Source organism: Cheilinus undulatus, linkage group 24, assembly GCF_018320785.1.
Source record: "Cheilinus undulatus linkage group 24, ASM1832078v1, whole genome shotgun sequence".
Classification (NCBI taxonomy): Eukaryota; Metazoa; Chordata; class Actinopteri; order Labriformes; family Labridae; genus Cheilinus; species Cheilinus undulatus.
The window spans coordinates 13,820,252-13,843,677 of NC_054888.1; the positions used below are offsets into that span (position 1 = coordinate 13,820,252).

A 23,426-nucleotide genomic window follows, 5' to 3' on the forward strand; every position below is an offset into this window, starting at 1 on the left:
ACCGCAGTCTGATAGAGTGAAAACAGAGACATTTTGAATGGATTACTGTGCCGATGACAAAGAGTACAATGCTCTTTTACAGCTGTGATTACAACACATTACTTTGTTTGCAGTGTCATTACTTTAAAGCCACTTTTACACACGAAACAAGTTTGACTTCCGATCTTTAGCTGTGGATGCTCTCATGTCAGCAGATGTGGAAAAATACAGACAAAATGTGTCATGAACCAGGGATTATCTGATAAAACTCACCTTTTTTTTGTTACAAGTAGGCAAACTGTCTCTACAGTAATTGGTGAGTGGCATCATGTGTGACAGCCGCTGCCATAAAGTTGAGAAAAGCCATTTAAAACAGACTACAGCTGAAAACCATTAAAAGCTATGCTGTTAAAAATGGAAATGCACACTAATTAGCATGATAGGTCTCTATTTGAGAATATATGGCAATTCAGGGTACAATTAAACTTAAAAAAGCATTACAATAGACTCAATACAAATAATGTTTTCTTACATTTTTGCCAAATATATCCAAAATGTTGATGAAGGTTTGAGCGACAAAAATCTATACGGATATGACTTGTATTCCTGTTTTCATAGAATGCTTGGCAAAATTTCTTCGCAATTCAAGAAATATTATAAAAATCATGTTTCTTAAAGCCCCTGTAAAGTGATAATAAATAGGTTTGTTGTATGATAGACTATTGTGTTATGAACCACCAGGCCAAATTTCAGTCATGAAAAATATCTCTAAGTTTATAAAATTAAGCTTCAAAATCATGAAAAATGAGGCTGTAAATCTGCTCAAGGATTGTGTGGGTGTGTCCATTGAATGAGCTGAAGCCACGCCCACTTACAGGAAATCTGATCCTCTCAAATTAAAAAAAAAAAAAAAAGAAAGAGGAGAGAGAATGAAGTTGGGTGTTGAATTTACTGTTTTCTTTTTTTTTTATTAAAGAATTATTTTTGGGCTTTATTCGGCAGAGGAGGACAGAGCTGGAAATGGAAGAGAGTGGGGAGAGACATGCGGTAAAGGGCCACGGGCTGGATTCGAACCAAGGCTGCCTGCTTACATGGTAGAGCTGTAGACCGCTAGGCCATCTGCGTGCCCCGAATTTACTGTTTTCTGGCACAAAATTCTCCATTACTGGACTTTTAATTACCAGTAGGCCATTGTGGCCAGCAAGTAGCTGGCTTTTTACGTCAGTGAAGGCAGTGACATCAGCAGATTGTATTGAGATGAACTGCTCCGTAATTTTATATCGCTGTCTCATCAGGAGGGTGGGTCAATTCCCCATCAAGTCTGGTGATGTCATGGGCTCCGATTTTTACCCTGCCCAAATTAAACAAAGCCAGGAAAGAGGTGAACAACTTTCTAACAGTCTGATTTAAAAAGCTCAGTGTTTTTTACATTTACGGCAACAATATTATAACATGTCTTGTACACAAAGTTCGACTTTCATTTCACAGGAACTTTAAAGATGGGACTTTTTATGCCTTTTTTTTCTAGTGAGAAAGACAGTGGAGTGCCCTTCTCGTATCAAGAAGAAGCTTAAAATAAAAAATTTTTAAAAATTCAAACAATAAAAGAGATCTATTAATTACAACTTGAGAACTAAAATTCTCAAGTTTAAAAAGTTGTAAATTTGCAAAAAAAAAACAAAAACAAAATCAAATATTTTTGACTTTAAAAGTCATGAGTCATAAACCAAAACTTAAAGTTTTTAAGATTATAAAGGCAAAAATTGAACCACTATTTTTAGTTTGGTTTGTTGTGATTTTTTTTTTACTTTACGCTGTCGTTAATTTTTGACATTAACAACTTGAAATTTTTGAGTTTCTATTGTTAAAGTTTACAACTTTTTCAACTTTTCCCATGAAGGTTTCTAGTAAATACAAAAACTGTGCCTTTTCTCTCAAAAATTAACAGATCCTTGAAATTTTTTAAATCTTTTAGGATGGCCCCAATACGCTATCATACATTATGTTTCTAATAGGGTTTTCATTGAAATAAATGCATGTCTAATTTTGACATCAGAGCAGACAGAGAAGTCTGAACAGGAATCTTCCTGTGTGAAAAAACTGAATTCCTGGCAGCTAAATCAGCCACCAAAACATCATCCCTAGCTTGTTAGTGGTGTTAGCATTCCTCAGTGAGTTCGCTCCTAACAGTAGATCCTCATGACTCCCATCAGGATCCACATTTCAGTGAAACCATTCAAAAATGAGGAGACGTCTCAGATTTGTACTGCGTGTCTTGTCTTGTTCTTCAGCACAAATCCTCATCCAAGACTTTCTCATCAACTTCTTGGCTCCGAATGTTGACGGAGAAATAGTGAAACTCGAACTGCCTGTCTCTCTTCACCTACATGCCCTGCCTCCGGAGCAGGGCAGATATTTCACACATCACATATGTCGAGAAAAACCCTTCCTCTGCCTTCAGTTACGAGCATTGCACATGCGACCGAGCACACCCCCTTCTTGCGAGCCTCAGCAATGCAAAGCTCCATATAAGGGCATGCTGATGATGTAATGGTCCATAGGCAGGGAGCACATCCCTTATTGTTTGGTCTGAGTGCAGGAATGCCCACATTACAGCTACTCAGAGAGTGAGGCGCACGCAGAGAGGGAGAGTGGAGGGTCGGCTGTTGTGCGGAGAGATCATGAGCTTATGGCTGTGAAGCTGGGGGAGCCTTTGGCACAGGTAGGAGCTATGAATATTACCAGAGAAGCTTGAAAACTTGTGTAAAAGTTGATGATAGTTTCATGGCTTGGAGGTGTAAAAATGTTATGAGTTGCATTATTTTATCCCTCTACTCTGGTGTACTTTGTAGGTCTGATTCAGGGTTTTTTTAACAATTCTTTTAGGTTTTTCTAGATCAAAGTGGCTTGTCTGGCAACTTTTTGAACTCAGAAGAAAGCCAAATTTCAATACATAAAAACCTAAAGATATGAATGAAAATCTAAAGAAGCTACAGTAGAATTACAGTCCTGAATTTTGGGGAACTTTGACAAAAAAAAGACCGATGTTCTAAACCTTAAAACAGCTCTGATTTGCAGGGGGATAAAAGAGTTGGAGTTAAGGATGCAAATGTGACCAAATGTAGGAACTATTTGGAGCAAAATGAGGCTCAGTTTTGCCGGAAAGTGATGTTAAGCATGTTACGGTATGTGGTTAATAAGCTGTGAAGGAATTCACCAAGATAACATAATTGACAACCAGGTTAAAAACGAGTACGTTCCAGGAAATGAAGTATTTTGGGCCCCATGCGGACATGATTATGTATATTTGACATTTTTGTAAGGGGGAACTGACCAGTTTTTGTTCCCTTCTTATAAAAGATTTAAGTAGACATAATGGTTTGACTGAGTCGAGAATCTTTTACCAGATTAACAGCACTGATATGACTCTAATTAGAGCGTCTTTCTGTGGTTTAAAAACACTATTTTGATGTTGAAATATAGACGTTTTATCATCTTCTTCTTATTTCATACCCAAAAGCTTCTCGGACACTCTCATGTGGTTCTCTTTTGGTTACACAACCCCCCAATTACCCTTATTACCACCACCAGGAAGTTAATAAACATCGGCGCTACATATTTAACACATGTTGATTGCACTCTAGGGGCATATCACTTAGCCTGTGTGGACTTTAAATCCAGCCTTCATCATGCCTCAAACTGCCGTGTGTTCACACAGGATATATCGGTCTGTACGTTGGTGATATAATCACTTGTGGTTACGGAAAGGCCCTGACATATGAAAGAGGGCGAGCCACAGTTTCCAGCTCATGTAAAAAGCTGCGACTTGTGACTCCTGCACCTAATTGCTCCTATTGGATGTTTCCTCTTCTTGTTTAAATTGCAGTTTTGTTGATGTACACTAGAGGGGAAATTTACCTCCAAAACACAATCAAGTTTAGTGAAGATATCATGCATTAGGGGCATTTATCCATGACACATTTACAACCCACTGAGGGTCTGAAATATGAAATCACCGCCTGCTGAAAAGGTTGCAGAGTGGGTGGTAACGCTGATAGCCATGAAGCTGTTATGTCACTGACTTTATGTGCAGCGCTTTGCAGTTTATACCCCAAAAATAATGTGCTTTCCTTCTGCACGGATGTCTGAGTAAAAAGGCTGCTCTCTAACGACAGCTAGATAAAACATGATGAGAAAATGGGACACATGCTATATAGATTAGCTCTAATATTTATGTGTTCACTAAATGTGGATAGCAACTGTTTCTGCTGACTTTAAAAAGATGGTGAAAGCACATCAGATATGACTCATTAAAATCAGTCAAGGGGTCCACATTGGATAAATCTCGTGGCCAAAATGGTCCCAAAAGTTGGCCTAAAATTCCCACCTATGATGAGAAAGTTCAGGAATAACTCACCAACATTTCCTCTTGCACCACAAAGTGCATTGGGAATACAGCAATGTAATAAAAAGTGCATATAAAGAGCTAAAATGGTGCAGCAGGAGCGGTGTATTTTGGGCAGTTTCCTCTCAATGGGTTTGCTTTTATAAGCCAAATGCGCCCTTGTGTCACTTTACAGGATTTATACCCATTCCTGGATGTTTTTTTTTTAGAAAGGCTGATCGGCAGCCAGTGCAAAGTAAATTTCTCTTTCTATTTGTGTTGCTGACATCACTAGAAAAACAGCAGGGACTGAGATAAGACATTAAATAAACAGTGATTACAGGCGACAAGAGGGGTTGGCAGGAGGGATGTCTGCTTGTTTGCTTAGCAACTTTCTGCATTTGGAGAAAATGTCATTTTCAACACATTTGTTCCTAGATAAAGCTGGCATTTTTCTCTCCAAGTCCTTGAAAACAGCATGATTAAAATGCTTTATCAGCGCTTCAGGCAGCGCGCTACAAGGGCGAACTTTATGTCAACAAAGCAAGACGGGGAAATTATCTGAGCACAGGGAGTACACAGACCTGGAAATGAGTTTATAAGCCTTTAGGAGGGAGCAGGGTTTAGTTTACAGTATCTGTTAAAAAGTATACTGGCTTATGTTTATACAAGAAGTGGAATAGCAGCATTAAGTTCAACTAAAGGTAGAAACATGACTGCACTGATACACCACATGTTACATAACAAAGCATGTGTAGAAAAATGTAGTTTGAAACTCAAAAAAAAAAAAAAAAAGATAAATCTAATTCAGAAATCCCCATATGGAAAGGTATATTTATGATACATAGCATGAATCTGAATATGAGGGTGCAATAGGTTTATGCTATAAAGGAGGAGGCTGGGGTGGAGGAGGTTAAGCTTTGCCAGCATGGTGCATCAGCATTAATGCAGGGATTAGTTAAAAGTGTTTAAATACACCACTGTGTTGAGAGAAAGAGCTGGGATTGGCTGTTGGAGCTTGGAGGTGTGTCCCGACTACCGTATCCTGCATGAACTAATGCTAAGCTTCATTTTGCTGGTAAAAATTTGTATTTACAGCCAGAATCCCAAATGCTACTAGTTTAAAAAGCAGTAGAATGGATTTAGAGAAGTAAAAAAGCACACTTTTTGTGCTTACAGACAATTGGGCAAGCCACCCAAGTGTATTTGCTGATGATTTGTTCTTCTTGTTTTAAAGTCTGGTGGTATATTCTTCAGCTAAATGCACCATTTGAGACATCTCATGTTGAAAATAAGGCTTTATACACAGTTAATTTGACGTTTTTGTTGCTGAAACAAAACAAAACTAGATCCTAATTATTGCCTCACAGATCCCACAGCCAATCACAGCTCTTCCTCTCAACACAGCCGTGTATTTCAATACCTCTCACTAATCCCTGCTTACACTTGGGTGGCTTCCCCAATTGTTGTCTGTTAGCACAAAAAGTGTTCTTTTTTTAACTTCTCTAAATCCATTCTACTGCTTTTTAAACTAGTAGCATTTGGGATTCTGGCTGTAAATACGAATTTTCACCAGCAAAATGAAGCTTAGCATTAGTTCATGCAGGATACGGTAGTCGGGACATGCCTCCAAGCTCCAACAGTTAATCGCAGCTCTTTGTCTCAGCACAGCAGCGACTAATCCCTGCTTGCATTAATGCTGATGCACCACACTGCTGCTGCTGCCGGCAAAGCTTAACCTCCTCCACCCCAGCCTCCTCCTTTATAGCATAAAGCTATTGCACCCTCATATTCAGATCCAGGTCTATTGTTTTCCAATTTGTAGGATACAGTTTCATGGAAAGAAGCAATGCTTTATCAGTCAACATTTGCACACTTTACCCACTTTAAGTAGAATGCCTATGCTCTCATACATTCATAATGGAGTCTCATGGAAATAAAGTTCACTTACAGCTACTTTCAGATGAGCTGGTAATAATAAACTGATTATATGAATCATCTTTAAGTGCTACTTGCTTGTGAGAAATTCATTTCCATCTGCATGTAGTTGACATACAATCAACTTCACAGCATAAGCCATAATAATTTGCTTCACAAAATGTGTCCACAATGAAAGACCACCCCATAAACCACACTAATAATGAAGTCTTATGCATACCCTTTGTATATTTCATGTGGGTGTTGTTTGGTCTGCACCTAACAGCACCCACATGGCTCCACTCACACGTGTCACCCTTCAGCAGCTACTGAAATGACACACTCCGCTGCAGAGAAGAGACCCACCCCACCCTACCACACTTACATCATGGCCCACAACCAAAGTGCACATGTGGAATCAGACTCCCCGAGTGTGCGTATGGGGGGGTTTCTGTATAAACTCTGAGGGAGGGTAATTGCATATGAAAGCATTGGGAATTCCTTTAAATGTATAAAATGGAGAGGGTGGTTTTTGGGTAAAGGAGGAGGAGGGATGGTAGAGGAGGAACCCCTTCATTAAAGGATTGTTCCATGCCAGTGGGCCATCTGTGTGGAAATGCCTGGCAGCTGCACACACAGCAGTCGTAACATCGCTTCCCCTCGAGGCCGGAGGCACTTCGGCTTGGTGATGTATGTATGTGGCAGACACACTGACCTCGACTACGCTCTGTACTTTCAGCACTGAAGCTGCAACCAATGGCACACTTGCACACTAAAGGTTACCTTTATGTGCTCTATTGACTTTCTATATTAAATAAGAAAGGTGCCCTGATTGGTCCGCAACCTACCATTACCATGTGATCTGTAGACTGGAATTAATGCCTCTACTCACCAGTTATCAAACCTGATCACCTGTGATTAATACTCTGGTGTCTGAGCTCTAAGTAATCATGAAGTATTAACAAACATGGGAATAAGTGCTGAAAGAGGCAGGGAAAAAGCTAGTTTAAAAAAAGTGATTGGTGCATCCCTTATAAGGACATAGCTCTGGATACTGATACTCTGGTTGTAAAATTTAGGGCTGTGCTGATCACTGTTTTTCAGTACTTCTTTTGGGTTTAACACTCAAACAATCAGGCCCACCCACAGATTTAGCTTGGACCCTGAAAGACCCAGAGAATGGGCCTTTCACAGTTTTTATATATTAATGATATCGATGCATGCGTGTTGGATCAGTGGTGCTAGCATCTTGACAAACAGTTGCCTCATTTTGGAGCCCAAAAGTGTTTCAAGCCATTATTGTGTTCTGATTATCCAATGATTTATTTGTGGTGCTTTCTAACCACTTTTTCCAACCATTATTGCCACATGTTTTTGCCACTTTAAAATAATTTTCGCTACTCTTTGACCGTCTATGTCACTTTCTCTTGCCACTTTCTCAACACTTTTATCCAATTTTTGCCCTTTTCTCTAATTTCCGCCACATTTTCAACTACAATTTTTGTCCATATTTACAAATGTTTTGCTACTTCTTGGCTACTTTAGCTGTGTTTGCCACTATTTGTCCATTGTTAATAGTTTCTGTTGCTTTAACCTATTTTTGCCCCTTTTTTGTTACTTTGAGCCCATTTTTAGCTTGTTTTTGCCACTTCATTTAGGCAACTTCGCCCATTTTAGCCAAATTTTGCATTTTTTTCCACTTTTAACTCTATTATGTCATTCTTTTAAACTTTAAACTATTTTCTTATGTATTTTATCCAGTTTTTGCCGCTTTTCACTAATTTCTGCAACTTTTATAGCTCATATTTGTACCTTTTTTGTTACTTTGAACCCATTTTTGCCTTGTTTTCCCACTTTTTGCCACTCATTTTTTGGCAATTTACCTCATCTTTGCTACATTTTGCCCTTTTTCCACCTTTAACCAAATTATGTCATTATTTTTACACTTTTAACTATTTTGTTTTTGTATTTTTTCCAATTTTTGCCATTTTTCACCAATTTCTGCAACTTCAATAGCTCATATTTATACATTTTTTGCCATTTGCAGTTTTTTCCACTTTTTGCCCATTTCCACAATGTCATTTTGCAACTTCTTGCCTACTTTAGCTGCCTTTTGCCCCCATTTTTCCATGTCTTTTAAAGTTTTGTTGATTTTATTTAACCCAAATTTGCATATTGCCATTTTTTGACAGCGTCTTCACATTTCTTGGCACTTCTTGTCCAATTTCTTGCCATATTCTGCAAATTTATTCCACTTTTTCACTTTTTTGACAATTCATCTTTAAATCATTTCTTGTCTCTTTTCACAATTGTTCAGTTATTTACTATAATTCCCAAAAGGTTGTGTCAGTTTCTTCTATTTTATTTTCTGGCATCCTGATATTTGTGCACATCTTGGCCTTGCTATAAAGTCTGACATTACTTTCATAATAGTTCAGTGCATCCATCCCATTGTTAACATCACTAATAAAAATGTAATTCAGTTTTAATAAAATCTTTGCTTTGAAAAGAGTCTTTATTATTCAGGTTAAAAAAGCATTAACAATGGATCATGATTTTGCTGACCTCAATGGGCCCCTGTTTTCTCACCTTTGTTTGTCTAACAGGTCACATCTTCTACCCAATAATAAATCTCTCCTCTGAGCCAATGTGTGCTGATTATCAGCATCAAATTTATAGGACACAACAGATAAAAATCTGCTACTAGCTTTAGTTCATGCCCATATTATTTGCTGATGGTCAATGTCTGTCAAAGCAGATGATACAGATGTTGCGTCTGTGCATCCCTAGCTTTGGATCTGCAACAATCCCATAGTAATACATTTTTATTTTTAGAATTAGTTATTCTATGTAGTCTGCTGTGGTAAATGTAGCAGTCACTGATACAAAAACTTACAATAACTGCACATTATCCACAAGTTTTCATCTGTTATGACTAATCACATAAATGCAACTTAAATCAAGGTACCTTCAGGTCAGAAATCATTATATTTCCCTTGACATCATGCTTGTTTTATCTGATGAGATCATTTTAACCATTTTACATCAACTATTTAGCAGTATGTCACTCTTTTCCCATTATTTCCCGAGGACTCCCAGAGGGCCATCTGGCACCGGCTGAAATACACTGGAAACTTTTTGAAACTCTCTGATTGTAAAACTCAAGGTTGGATATTTATAACAGTAACTCAGGTTTTCTAACCATTGGAGGATTAGTTGCCAACAAGGGAATTAAAAAAAACCCCACATACATTCCAGAGTACCAACTTGAGAGAGCTAAAGCAATGCTTTTTTATGACGTGTTAAATTTTCCATGACATTAAGTCCTGCTAAGAAATGCAGGGAAAGTAAGAGTGTTTATGATGTGTCAGTGTTTGGAAAAGTGGGGATGTGGAGTTACTTTAACACCTTTCATGCATATTAAAAACTTATAAAAGAAGAAAAGAACAATTTAGGCTGCAAATTTGAGCTGAGAGGTAAAAAAGAAATATCGCAAAGTGTATGCACATGATTGGTGCCAATTTTTTAGTCTTTCTTTGATGATATTTTAAACATTTTCTTGTTTTGTTTTTCAGGTTGAAGCTGCTAATTGATCAAGAAAAGGTCTACCAAGAAAGAAAGGACGAAGAGCACAACAAAAAGGTCACAGGTCTGAAGGAGGAGCTGACCAAACTCAAGTCGTTTGCGTTGATGGTTGTGGATGAACAGCAGCGCATCACTGAACAGCTGAATCAACAAACAGCCAAGGTCCAGGAACTGACTGCCAGCGCTTCACAAGCCCAGGAGGAGCTGAGCTCAGCTAATGCTCGTCTGCAGGAAGAGGAGCAAAAGGTCTTACGCTTGGAGGCTGAGCTGCGTGACCAAACGGGTCGATACCACCAGGAACAAGAGGCCATGACTGCCAAACTGACCACTGAGGATGCCCAAAACAGACAGCTGCGTCAGAAACTGTCAACTCTCAGCAGGCAGCTTGATGAACTGGAGGAAACCAACAAGACGCTGCGCAGGGCCGATGAGGAACTGCAGGAGCTGAGGGATAAAATAAGCCGTGGCGAGTGCGGGAACTCCAGCCTCATGTCTGAACTTGAGGAGTTACGGAAAAGGGTGCTTGAAATGGAAGGGAAAGATGAAGAGCTGATCAGGATGGAGGACCACTGCAGGGACCTCAACAAAAAACTGGAGAAAGAGGCCAACCAGAGCCGGAGCCTGAAAGCTGAGGTCGACAAATTGAACCACAGGATTATGGACTTGGAGAAACTGGAGGATGCATTCAGCAAGAGCAAGCAAGAATGCAGCTCACTCAAAAGCAACCTTGAGAAGGAGAGGATGGTCTCAAAGGTTCTGATTAGTGAGCTGGAGGTGTTGAAAGTCAGGGTCAAGGAGTTAGAGACCACTGAGAGCCAGCTGGGAAAGACCGAGCTGACGCTCAAGGAAGATCTCACCAAGTTAAAGACTCTCACAGTCATGCTGGTGGATGAGAGGAAGGCATTGGCAGAGAAGTTGAAGCAGATGGAGAACAAAGTCCAAAACAGCACTGGGAAGCTTCAGGCAGAACAAGACAAAGTCACATCAGTCACTGAGAAGCTGATCGAGGAGAGCAAGAAAGCACTGAAGTCAAAGGCTGAGCTGGAGGAGAAAATGTGCAGCGCTACAAAGGAAAGAGATGAACTGAAAGCCAAGCTGAGAGCTGAAGAGGAGAAGAGCAATGATTTGGAGTCGAAAATCAGCATGATGAAGAAAAGGTTGCAATCTCTAGAGACGATAGAAAGAGAGCACCTGAGAAGCAAAGCCAAAGAGGAGCACATCAAAACGCCCATTGCAAACCGCTTCCAACAAGAGGACAACAAAGTAAAGGACCTGACACAGGAAGTGGAGCGCCTCAGGCGCAAATTAAAAGACATGAAGGTGGTGGAGGGTGACCTCTTAAAGACAGAGGAGTTCGAATCGCTGGAGAAAAGATTCAACAATGAACAAGAGAAAGCTAAAGCCTTGATGGAAGAGCTGGAAATATCCCGCAAAGAACTGTCTAAGTACCAACTGGCAGAAAAGAAAGAGTGCAACCAAGAGCATGTGCTCTACAAGCGCCTGAAAGATGAGGAGGCAAAGTCTAGCCACTTGACAAGAGAGGTGGCAGCCTTGAAAGAGAAGATCCATGAGTACATGGGAACTGAGGACTCCATTTGCCGCATGAAGACCGACCACTCTGCGCTGCAAAGAAAGCTGACCCAGCAGGAAGTCAGGAACAAGGAGCTGGCCCGAGAGATGGAGACGCTCACAAGAGAGCTGGAGAGATACAGGCGTTTCAGCAAAAGTCTCCGCCCTGGCATGAATGGAAGGCGCTTTTCAGACCTCCATGTTTCCACTAAGGAAGTTCAGACTGAGCCGCTTGACCTCATGTCCCCGAACTGCAAGACAATCGAACCGCTGGAACGTGCTGTGGTGAACGGGAAGCTGTATGACGAGAGCGAACCAGAAGACAATGCAAACTACAGCAACGGACTTCAGCTCACCAAATGTAGCCCCTCTCTTATCAATAATGTAAATAACCTCAACAACAACTTGAGACGAGCAAGAGTGCCATTCATCAAAAATAAAGACGCAACCCATCAGGTGAATGGCAAAGTGCAGCCAAGGCAGAACAGCAACCACGTCCAGCCTGGAGATGTCGTGCTGACCCACAGTCCCGGGCAGCCTCTGCACATAAAAGTGACTCCTGACCACGGACATAATACAGCAACGCTCGAGATCACCAGCCCGACCACAGAAAACACCCAGTCATTCACCAGCACTGCCGTCATACCCACAAGTGGAGGTCCACCCAAACAGAGAATCACCATCATCCAGAATGCTTCCATGTCCCCGACTGCAAAATCCATCTCCCCGACGATAAAATCCAAAGGCTCACCAGTGTGTGATGATCTGTCTTCTCCTGATAGGTCCCTTTCACCTTTCACCATGGCGACATACTCCAGAGCAATGACCCCGGACTCTTGTGGCTCTGTCACACCAGACAGAGCGATGTCCCCGATACAGATCGTGTCGGTCACAACAGGCACCCCTGATCGCTCCCTCTCCACAGAGCCGGTGGAAGTCGTCGGAGGGCACGCCGTCTTCCGTGTATCTCCAGAAAGGCAAACCAGCTGGCAGGTCCAGAGGTCCAACAGCACCGGGCCCAACGTCATCACCACAGAGGACAACAAAATCCACATTCACTTAGGGAGCCCCTTCATTCAGAGCATCAGCACTCCGACACAAACACTGAGTCCATGCCACACGCCTGGACTCCAGGAGCAGAGGACTCAAGTGCTCGCAAATTGCAGCACTCCCACTCCCAAAGGCAACAGCAAAATCACAAGTAGCATCATGATTAAGCCCACCTCCACCCCCATCCAAAGGCCATCACAAATTACAGTAAGTAATGCCTATGACTGACCTGATAACCCCAAAGCCTCCCATCCCATCAATAGTTACTGAATCCCTCCCATGGCTTCCAGTCCCTTCGTAGACCCCAAATCTATACCCTGATACATTTACATCTGTTTTACTTAATTTATGTGCTTCAACCAGGGTTTGAATGTCATCTTTTTTCATTTTGGTTTGTGTTTGGTTCTGTGCGATACATTCAAACAGTTGTTTGCCTGCATGAGACAAAAATATCATTTGAAAGCACTAGATTTTATTTTGTTCTTTTGACATAACACAAGGTTTAACTTATGTGCACTTACTGTATTGTACTCAGTGGCTAATTTGCCATGTAGTCAGATTATTCACACTGATGTATCATACCAGTTTTATACTTCATATAACACATACTGCATTATGATTAAGTTGTTTGGTTTGCTGAGAATTAAAGTGTGCAAAAACAAGTGTTTTTTTTTTTTAAGTTTTTCATTTATGCTTGCCAATTTCATTCATTCACAAAATCCAGCATGCTTTGAATGAGTAAAATAAAAGAAAGTGCGACAAGGAAATGCAATCACATCGACATCAGTTGTTTGATTTGAATAACAGTGCATGCTAAGTATGTTTTCTTTGGTTTTAACATGAAAACCGCCTACATTGAGTTAGACATAACACGAGTGTCTGAAAAACCTTTGACCACACGACAAGTGGAAAAACCCCCCTGGTATTCTCCTGTGAATGACTCCTTGAGTTAAAATCAAAGGTTGATGTCATAGTCTTTCCTAAAATCCAGAGCACAGCAGTTGAAAACCAGCATGATGGGGAGCTGGGAGTTCTTTTAAATGACGCAATGGAAACAGTGCTTGAAACCTTTACACGTCTGGTGGCGCTCCATGAAGCTGCTGTTAGAGGTCAGCAGTTTTAAAAGACAAATAAAATCTAGTGAACAATGAAAACATTTAAGACATTCAAGTTACCTCCTTGCCTGAATGCATTAACCCCTTAAAGTCTGTTGTATCATACTTGATACATACTTTTATGATACCTCTATCTAATCAATATGATTAATAAATTACTAAAAAAAAATTCTGAATACAATCTGATAAATGATAAAAATGCCCTCAAGTGGATTATCAGTTACCAAAAACACCTAATGTATCAAATGAGACACCAAAAATATATGTGTAAAATTTTGTGGAAATTTTGATTTTTTTGGGATTTCAGTAGAAAGTGAAATAAACATTTCAGTTCCAAAAAACTGAGAATTTTCTGGCTATAACTTGTGTATTCAGGCTTTAAAGGGTTAAAACAATCAAAAGGCTGTTCTCCAGATTAGATGTAAGAAATTCAAACTACAAAGACTTAAAAAGAGATTTAAAAACATAAATCCCCAGAACCTCCCTGTAGTTTTTACGAATACACTAGAGTAGAAGCAGATTAACCCTTAGGGATTGTTTTAATATTTGTTACACACAAGCTGCTAAGTGCTAAAAACACTGCACTTCTCACTAGCATAAAAAAATACTATTCATTCATATTTTATTCTACTTTCATTTAGCTATTTTTTTACCTACAACTGACCTTATTATTGATAGCCAATATTCTTTAATTTTTAAAGATTTTAACCCTTTGAATGCCCATTTTATTGTAATGATGACACCATGTTTTTCAAAGAAAAAACAGAAAAATGACTTAATTTTAAATATGAAACATGCAAAGTAGATTTTTGTGTTGAATTACTACAGCCTGGGATATGTCATTGATAGCAGCAACACTAACTTTTATGTATCATTCTTTTTAGCATTTTTAGCATGTTGTGTACGTGTCCCTACACCAAATATGGTCAAAAGTCCGCCATCTGCTGGAGATGGAAATAACAAGATCAAATAAAAATACACAGTCCTGCCAAAATTCATGCCATATACATGAACACAGTACACAAAAAATGAAGAATGAAAAGCGCTTAAAATGCACATGACCTCCCAGACGGGGTAATTTATGCTATACATCCCTTATATCTTTTTATATTACAACTTTTTCTGATGACAGAGGAAAAAAACTTGTTAAGGCCAGGTATGAACGAAATTTCTGCTAAATGTTCTGGAGATCCTGGAAAACAACAAAACAAGACAAACAAACAAACAAAAAAAAAAAAAACCTGAATTCTATGAGACATAAAAAATTGAGTAAGGTTTTCTGAAAAAGCCAAGATATTAACATAAAATTTTAACCAAAAAAAAAAAAAAAAAAAAATCAGGAAAATCCCCTAAAATTATCAAGCAAATTCCGCAAAATTTCTGACAAAATTCACAAAAAAAATCATGAATAAATTCCTCTAAAATTTAATGGAAAATTATAGAGAAAAATTCCCCAAATTTACAATTAAGTTCTTCTAATTCTGATGAAAATAAAACAAAAAAAATTAAAATCTGCTCCCTCAAAAAAAACACAAACTTTAAATCGAACTCTCCATAAGGTAGGATCATTATCTCAAAAATGTAAAAAAAAAAAAAAAAAAAAATTTCAAAGCAAATTCATTAAACTTTTGTGGAAATTCTAGACGATTATCTCCACATTTGAGTGGCAGAATTTATTACTATGTTGTAGGAAAGTCAAAATGTCACAATATCCTCATAAGTGCACAAACAGTGAAACACAAAGATCATCAGAACGTCTCTTCAGCAGATCTTGAATGAATGTCTGGCTCCCAGATGCACTAATGCTTTGACTGAAAATCTCACTTAGCCAGCAGTTCTGTGAAGTAACCTTAAACCTTCGTTTTATTTTCTTTTTCTTATGAATCATGTCCTTTGAAATGAGTCAACACCAATGTTTCTCCATGTATATGCATTCTTCTCCCTGTGGTTTCATGTGCCCACAGTGGAAACCTCACCACATACGTGAGATTTGTTTAAATTATAAATAAGCGCTGAGGGACAGAAGGAGACGATGAGCGGATGGAGACGGAGACAGGATAGAAGAGAGAGGATGCAGAGAGGAGGATGTGGGATGATGCTCTGTGTTGTGGTGCGATCATTCATTCCATGTCTCAATAAAAAGCCAATAAAAACAATCTTAAATGGAGATGAATTACCAAATAGAAGAAATTTTACAGTTGGTTTTTGGTAAATCTGACTCATATGGGTCTATAAAGACAGAACATAATGATGTGAGCACCTGATTTCTCTTAGAGGACTGAAAATGTACCTTACTTTAAAGCGTGTATTTAGTTCTCAGTGCCATTGAGATAGATCAGGACAACTGCTGCAGGAAAGAGGTGAAACAAACTCAAACATACACACACAAACGAGTGTGACATGGACGAGATGATTAAATCGAGTTTTAAATCGAGTGAGTGTGAAGGAGCGCAGCTGGAGAAACCGGATCCAAATCAGTCTGGGCATGATGAGATGATGCCGGCTGAGGGCTGAACAAGATGCTATTCATTAAAACCGCTGCTTGAGAAAAAATGCAGCAGCTGGGATTTGCTGTCTGCGACCTCACTTAACCCCCTGACTCAGACTGAGATTTACTTGATTCATAAACTGTGCTCATTAGCCAAGGGGGAAGGATCTGCACGCGCTGGCCCTGCCAGACTGATAAAATGAGTATCCAATGACTTGCTGAAAGACAGTGGTTGTTTTATTGAGAATCCTGAAGTGATGCTAGCTTCTGCTGGATAAGAACATAGTTGTAATCATCACAATTACACGGCAGATTAACAACGGCAATTTGAAGGGAGATAAATCACTAAAAAAACAACAAAGTGGATGATTTGATTTAAAAATTAGTTGCTGACTCTACTCAAGTGCAGCCAAGAAAGTCTGTGTTTAAGAAACAGAGTTATGTATTCCTCTGCAGGAAGGAGTGGATTTACTCTCCTTCACCATAATGCTAACTGCAGAGGAACTACTCACCTTGAGCTACATAGATAAATTACTTAACAATAATATTAACTGATTAGTTGTAAAAAAAAAAAAAAAAAAAACCTAAATAAATTAAAAATAATGGTAGCACTTTATGGTACCATAGCAACAAAAATAAACTTCCTAGACAGGCAAATCATTGTTTTTATCATCAAAAATTGTAGGTAAATTCTTATAAGCTGTCAAAGTTGCACAAATATGTTGACAACATCGGGAAAAGTGGGATACACTGGCAAAAAGTGAGGGTTTCTCTCCATCTAAATAGCACAAGCATATTGGCACCATCTTTGAAGTTGGTGTAGCTGTTGAGAAGTAAGGGTCTCTGTCAAAATTGCACAATGATGTTGACAATATCTGGTAAGTAGATAGAGTCGTCAAGAAGCAAGGATTTCCCTCTGTTTAAATTACACAAATATGTTGGCAACATTTAGGAAAGTGAGCAAAACTGGCAAGAAGTGAGGGTTTCTCTGTCTAAAATGCACAAATATGTTGCCAACATCTTTTAAGTGGGTGTGGCTGCCAAGACGTAAGGGTCTCTTTTTGTCTTAATTGCACAATTGTGTTGACAACATTTGGAAAGAGGGAGGAACTGGCATTGAGCAAGGGTTTCCCTTTGTCTTGATTGAACAAATATACAGGTGACATAGAAATGTGGGTAATACTGGCAGACAGCAAGGTTTGTCCTCTGTCTTAATTGCATGAGTGAGTTGCCAACTTCTGGACTTCTGCAGGTGGAAGTGCCAAGAAGTGAGGGTTTTGTTTCGTCTAAATTGAACAACTATGTTGGCAACATTTGGAAAAGTGGGTGGAACTGTTGGCAAGAGTTTGAGTAACACAAATATGTTTGCAACACTCAAAATAGTGGGTGTAACTGTCAAGAAGCAAGGGTTTCCCTCTGTCTTAATTGCAGAAATATGTTGACAACATTTAGGAAAGTGAAATAAACTGGCTAGGAGCAAGGGATTTTTTTATTTGCCAAAATTGCAAAAACAACAGTTTTTTCCTCGATCTTAATTGCACAATTGTGTTGCCAACTTTTGGAGAAGTATGTGGAAGGGGCAAGGGGGGGTTCCTTTTGTCTGAGTTGAACAAGAATGTTGGCAACATTTGGAAAAGAGGGTTGAACTCATGAAAAGCAAGTGTTTCTGTCTGAATTTCACATAGATGGTGGCAACACTCAAAGTAGTGGAATTAACTGGTAACAAGTGAGGGTTTCTCTCTGTCTAAATTGCACAAATACATTGGTAACATCTGGCAAGTGGACAGATGGAGATGTCTTTGAGTGAAGGTTTCCCTTGTCTAAATTACACAGATATGTAGGCAACATTTAGGAAAGTGAGAGGAACTGGCTAGGAGTGAGGGTTTTTACTTGCCAAAATTGCACAAACATGTTGGCATCATTGAGAAAAGTGGATGAAACTGGCAAGGAGTAAAGACATTTTCTGTTTAAGTTAAACAAATGTGTTGGCAACATTGAACTGTCCAAAAAAAAAAAAAAAAAAAGTGACAGCCATGCTTCCCACTAGTTCCACTTAACTTTTCCAAGCGTTGCCAACACATTTGTGCAATTTAGATGTAATTTCTACTTTTTGTTTAAATATGACTGGAGATCATTTAGTTTCTGCACTTTTTGATACCATTGATAATTACAATAATGGAGGTGTTATCAGTCGAAACATACAAGTGTTTTAAATACCTGACAATCTCAATACAAAGAATGTTGCCAACGTTTTTGCAGAATTTAGACAGAGTGATAGAGCTTTTATGCTACTTTTCATCATTTAAAAGAAACTTGCCTGATAGAAGACTTTTATTTTTGATGCAGTGGTATCAATAAGTTTTCAATATTGTTTGATACATATGACAGTTCATAATTCTGGGTTTGTGATGACCTTATAACGGACGAAATATCCAGATATGTATTGTATGTGGCGATTTCATCAATCCCTATGCAGCCTAGAAATACTGAGGTATGACATAACAAAGTCCCTATTCATAATCATGTTTTATTACAAGACTGCAGCAGATTATCGGTGGCAAAAGCATAAAATAAGACCAAAAAGGATTGTTTTATTTGAATACTTGGTTGCTGATTCTACCATCCAAAAAAGGCTGCGTGCAAAAAATCAAGTTGTGTATCCCCCTGCGGGCGGGAGCGGATATCCTTGTGTGAGCTGTGAGGAATTTGCTCACCTTGACCGACAACCACAATAAAACCAAAAGCACATAATAAAAACTGGTATGTGGGCTTTTCCCTGAACAAAAGCCTTGAGAGTGAGAGCATAGTCACTTTAAAAGTAGCCTCTCTCCCACTGCAACACAAGCACCACAACAAACCTCCTGTTTGGTTGACATAGAAACAGCAGCGCCTGCCTTACAGAGGAAGTACTTAGCTGAACTCCTGCTGCACCGCTGATATATGAGAGAACAAAGCCGCACATGAAGGCCTTTCTTCCATGTAAAATCAACAACACTCCCATGACGTGAAGCCCCGTACCGATTTTCTGCACCATTAGCTCTCCTGAAGCACAGGCACTACTTATACTGAAATGTATACCCCATATGAATATGTAAGATTTTTTTTAATTCTTGAAAAGCCTCAAGCCGCACAAGAACATATCCAAGTGGTTTTCTCAAGCAAGGGGGTTTTGTGTTGCCTGGGAATAAAGTCAGTGAGTGTGTGATGAAACTCATGGAAATAGTGGAGAAGTTTTGTTTCAGCTGCACAAATGTGGAACAGATCGATGACACAGTTCGTCAAAGAACTAGTTCTAGTGTCTATCTGAAATTAATACTTCTGACCCAAAATTTTAAATCAATACAGAACTCTTTTTTTTTTTTTTTTTTATTAGATATCCAAAATGGTCGAGTGATTTTAATTCAAATTCAAGGTGGGCAAGCACATTCAAAAAAAGTAATTACCTTTTGTAAATGTGTCTGCGGAGGAAAAGGAAGAACCAAGCTGTGACAGTGTGATTGAAAATGAAACTATGAGCCAATTACATCCCCAGATAACTTTGAAGAAAAATAATTGCCTGCTGACTACTGCCAGGGAGTAATTTGGTCTCTGGAGCGGACAAAGTCTGAGCACATAGAAGAGCGGAGAGAATCAGACATGTGACTGTGAGTCTGTCTGGATACACAGATTTTTAAAAGCTTCATGATCCGAATGATTATTGGAGATGTTTAAGGAATGTCTGGACACAAATACATAATAAGACAAGTCCTGGGCCATATGGACCCTAAATCATAACTTGACATTGTTTAAATGATTGGCAAGACATGTAAAACAGTCACTTCTAAGGGTGTTTTAACATTAGGATTGTCTTACTATGCATGACTCTGATATTGCTGCCCATGCCTCGCCCCCATGCTCTGGTTTTACGTTAGCAACATTGTCCTGTGCTCGAGCACACCTGCATAGGTACACAATCTAGCACAGCAGGTGTCGTTGGTGTTCAAATCTCCAACAGGCCACGCTTGAGTACACTTACGTAGTGTACAAGACCATCTCTTCAACCAGTGCCTGAGTCTGTTACACTTATGTTTACACTGATCAAATGAAGCAGAACGGGGGGTCAACCGTACTCGGGTCCAGACTCAGGGACCTATTATAAACCCCCCTAGGTCAATCTCAATTCATCCCTTGTCTTACCATTTAACAACCCCTAAATTTTGCACGTTCACTACTAGAAGAGACAGAAAATGTTTAGAACTGTCTTTACAACTCTACTTACTACCAAGTACCCCTAACTCGAGCATGGTTGCATTCAAATCTCCCACAGACCATGCTCGGGAACACTTGCATTAAGTACAAGACCATCTCTTCAACCAGACTCGAACGCGGTACCTGAGTCTTTAACACTTGTGTTTACACTGATCAAATGAAGCAGAAGGGGGATCAACTGTACTCGGGTCCAGACTCAGGGAATTAATATAAACCACACTGTATTTTTAGGTCAATCTCAACTCACCCCTTGGCCTTACCATTTAGCCATACCCCTAAATTGTGCATGTTCACTACGAGAACAGACAGGAGATGTTTAGAATTGCCTTTAAAACTCTTCTTACTGACGTGTACTACTAACTTGAGCACGCTTCAGTTCAAATCTGCAATGGACCATGCTTTAGTACACTTCAGTCATCTACAAAGCCACCTCCTCAACCAGACTAAGACACAGTGCCTGAGTCTTTTACACTTGTGTTCTCACTGATCAAATGAAGCAGATGGAAGGGCCAACTGTACTCAGGTCCAGGTTTGGCTCAATCCCAATTCACCCCTTAGCCTAACCATTTAGCCATATCTCCAAATGTTCCACATTCAAGTCTAGGCGTAGGATGTTTTATGGATAGAAGTGGGGTAAAGTGCTAGAGGCACACAGCCCTTCAAACAGATTTTCCATAGGCATGATTCAAACCTTGCAAATCAACAGCAAGATTTGAAAACTACAGCAACAATCTTTTATCATAATCTTATGTTGTTTCAGTGTACTGATGACCAATAAACACAGGGATGCTCAAACTATGGCTCAGGGGCCATATGAGGCCCTTGGCCCATTTTTAATTGGCCTGCTGCAAACTCTAACACATAAATGACAAAGGCCCACATTAGAACATGAAGCTTGTGCTTGACTGTAGTGCATATTTTGCCTGTTTTTTCTTATTGAAAGACCGGTATAGTTTTGTGTCACCTTGGGGGCTCGTCCGGGATGGATGACATGGATGGATGTACTCGTTTGTCAGCAAGAAAAAAGAGAAAATTATAGCTTGTGAAATGGTAAGAATTTTTAAATTTAGTTTCAGCACTAGTGCTTCTGTGAGAATTCAGTAAACAAACATTTTGACAGGACAATTTATTGATGTGGTTTTTTCATAATTAAACTGAGTGAACACTGTAAATTCTCTGGCGTCATTCAGACTGGGGCTGAATCAGTGATAGCCAGGGCAAACCAGGGCTACCTTGAAATCTGACTGGCCTCCTTAAAATCCTTGAAAAGACCGGCAGTTTGCCTTTCAGCCAGTAACCAGCCATTTAAGCATAGCCAATTACAAAGCAAATTTTTTTACCTGTATTGGACTGGATTTACTAACTTTATTATAATAAAGGTGAGGTATATGAAAATGGCCCCACCATGCTTTTTATTTTCAGCTTGTGGCCCTCACACCTTAAAACAAAAAATGCACCTTAAAACTCAATGTACTGCCCAGCCCTACTCTATCCTGCTTTTAAATGTACAAAACTGGGAACAAAAACATCCTAGAGATGCAAGAGAAGTCTACATGGAAACATCTCATCAGAGTCACAGTAAACAGGATGTGGTTTCTAAAGTACAACGACTAATCCACAGTGATGTACCTCAGTGTCCAGGCATGCTGCTGTGCATGTAAACACGCTGATTAGAATGTGATTGCATAGTAAGCGGAGCAGCAAGATGTTTAAATATCTCGGAAATGCAACATTTCCCACAATGAGTCTCCAAAGAAACATGTAAATGCTGGTTTCTTAGTGACAGACTCATGCCGTAGTTCATAATAGGATAGACTGGGGGAACAATGAGGAGGTAATCACTCTCATTATGAGGTTTTCATTAAGTTTAAGAGCAAAACAATGCAACAAAAGCCATTGTATCGCTACAGCTAATTACCATTTTAAGTTTTGATTATTTTCCCTAATTCACTTTTTAATTATTCTGCCAAGAAAATGTCATAAAATTGAGAAAATGGCCATTTAGTTATCATATTAAAAGGTTTTTAAGGAACATTTTTATTAACAGTGAAAAACATGATGTTGAAGAGAGACATAAAAAGGTAAACACTGTAGTTAACAAGGTATAAATATGGATTGTTTTAAAGGATAATATGGCAGAGAAAAAGCCTCCCTTTCACATTCTGTTAAAAGAATGCCAAAGTGCAGCATCTAATGCAGTAAAACTGTGGCTATAAAATATGATTGAATATCATCTAGTGGCCATTAAAAGAACTGCAAGAATCCAAATCTGGTCAAACTCACTCCAGTCTCTCTTTTATAATGTGTATCCTATTTCTCCACCCGATTGTCTTTGCAGCAGAGTCCTAAAACGACATCATTCCCACTCTTTTCCTCATTATTTGTTCATGTTTTCCTCCACAGATACCTCTAGAAGCATTCCGCAAACCAGGACCCACACGAATCCCCAAACCGAAGGGCTACAGCTCCCAGAAAGGGACGAGCAGCACGACAGCGAACGGCGGACTCCAGAACAAGAGTCAAACCGCAACGCAGCCGGCAGCGCACAACAACAACAACCCACATCTAATGAACCGTAGACTGTGATGAAGCACTCAGACGTACAGTGACCTTTAGTTTGGGTCAGATTTGCTTTCGTATTTTGAAGCAGAAGGTCAAACAGCCTCACTTAAAAATTTAAATATTTAGTAGAAACAGTCTGCAATTGTGAGTTACAAGAAAACAAACCATTAAGATGGTCTGGCTTTTTTTTAAATGACTCTTTATCTTTGACCTTATCTTCATCTGTGGTGCTGAAAACAATAAAATGCAACAGGTTTGTGTCGATGTGAACACACTGTGTTAGATGTAAATAAACATGCAGAGCATTTTAGGAAGTAGAACATTTCATATTTACAATAATGTGAGTGAAATCCTTCTGAATGAAACTGAAGGGGTTAAACTAGAATAAATGTTATTTTGTTATGCTGTCGAGAGAAAATGAATGTTTCTTTGTTTTGGATTAATTTATCTGTTCAGAAAAACAATAGTTTATTCATTTTTAGGGGTAAACGTGGATACTTTTAATCAAGTGGCAATAATGTACATAAGT

General features: G+C 39.2%; 1 protein-coding gene across 1 annotated transcript in view; it reads left to right on the forward strand.

Annotated features, from left to right (window-relative positions):
* Positions 1–13,146, forward strand: part of filip1l (filamin A interacting protein 1-like) — a 99,481-nt gene extending 86,335 nt beyond the window's left edge. Inside the window, exon 5 of the mRNA XM_041782332.1 lies at positions 9,856–13,146. Within this exon, the coding sequence (XP_041638266.1) occupies positions 9,856–12,712 (2,857 nt within the window). The 3' untranslated portion in view covers positions 12,713–13,146. The remainder of the gene's footprint in view (positions 1–9,855) is intronic.
* Positions 13,147–23,426: the final 10,280 nt, after the last annotated feature.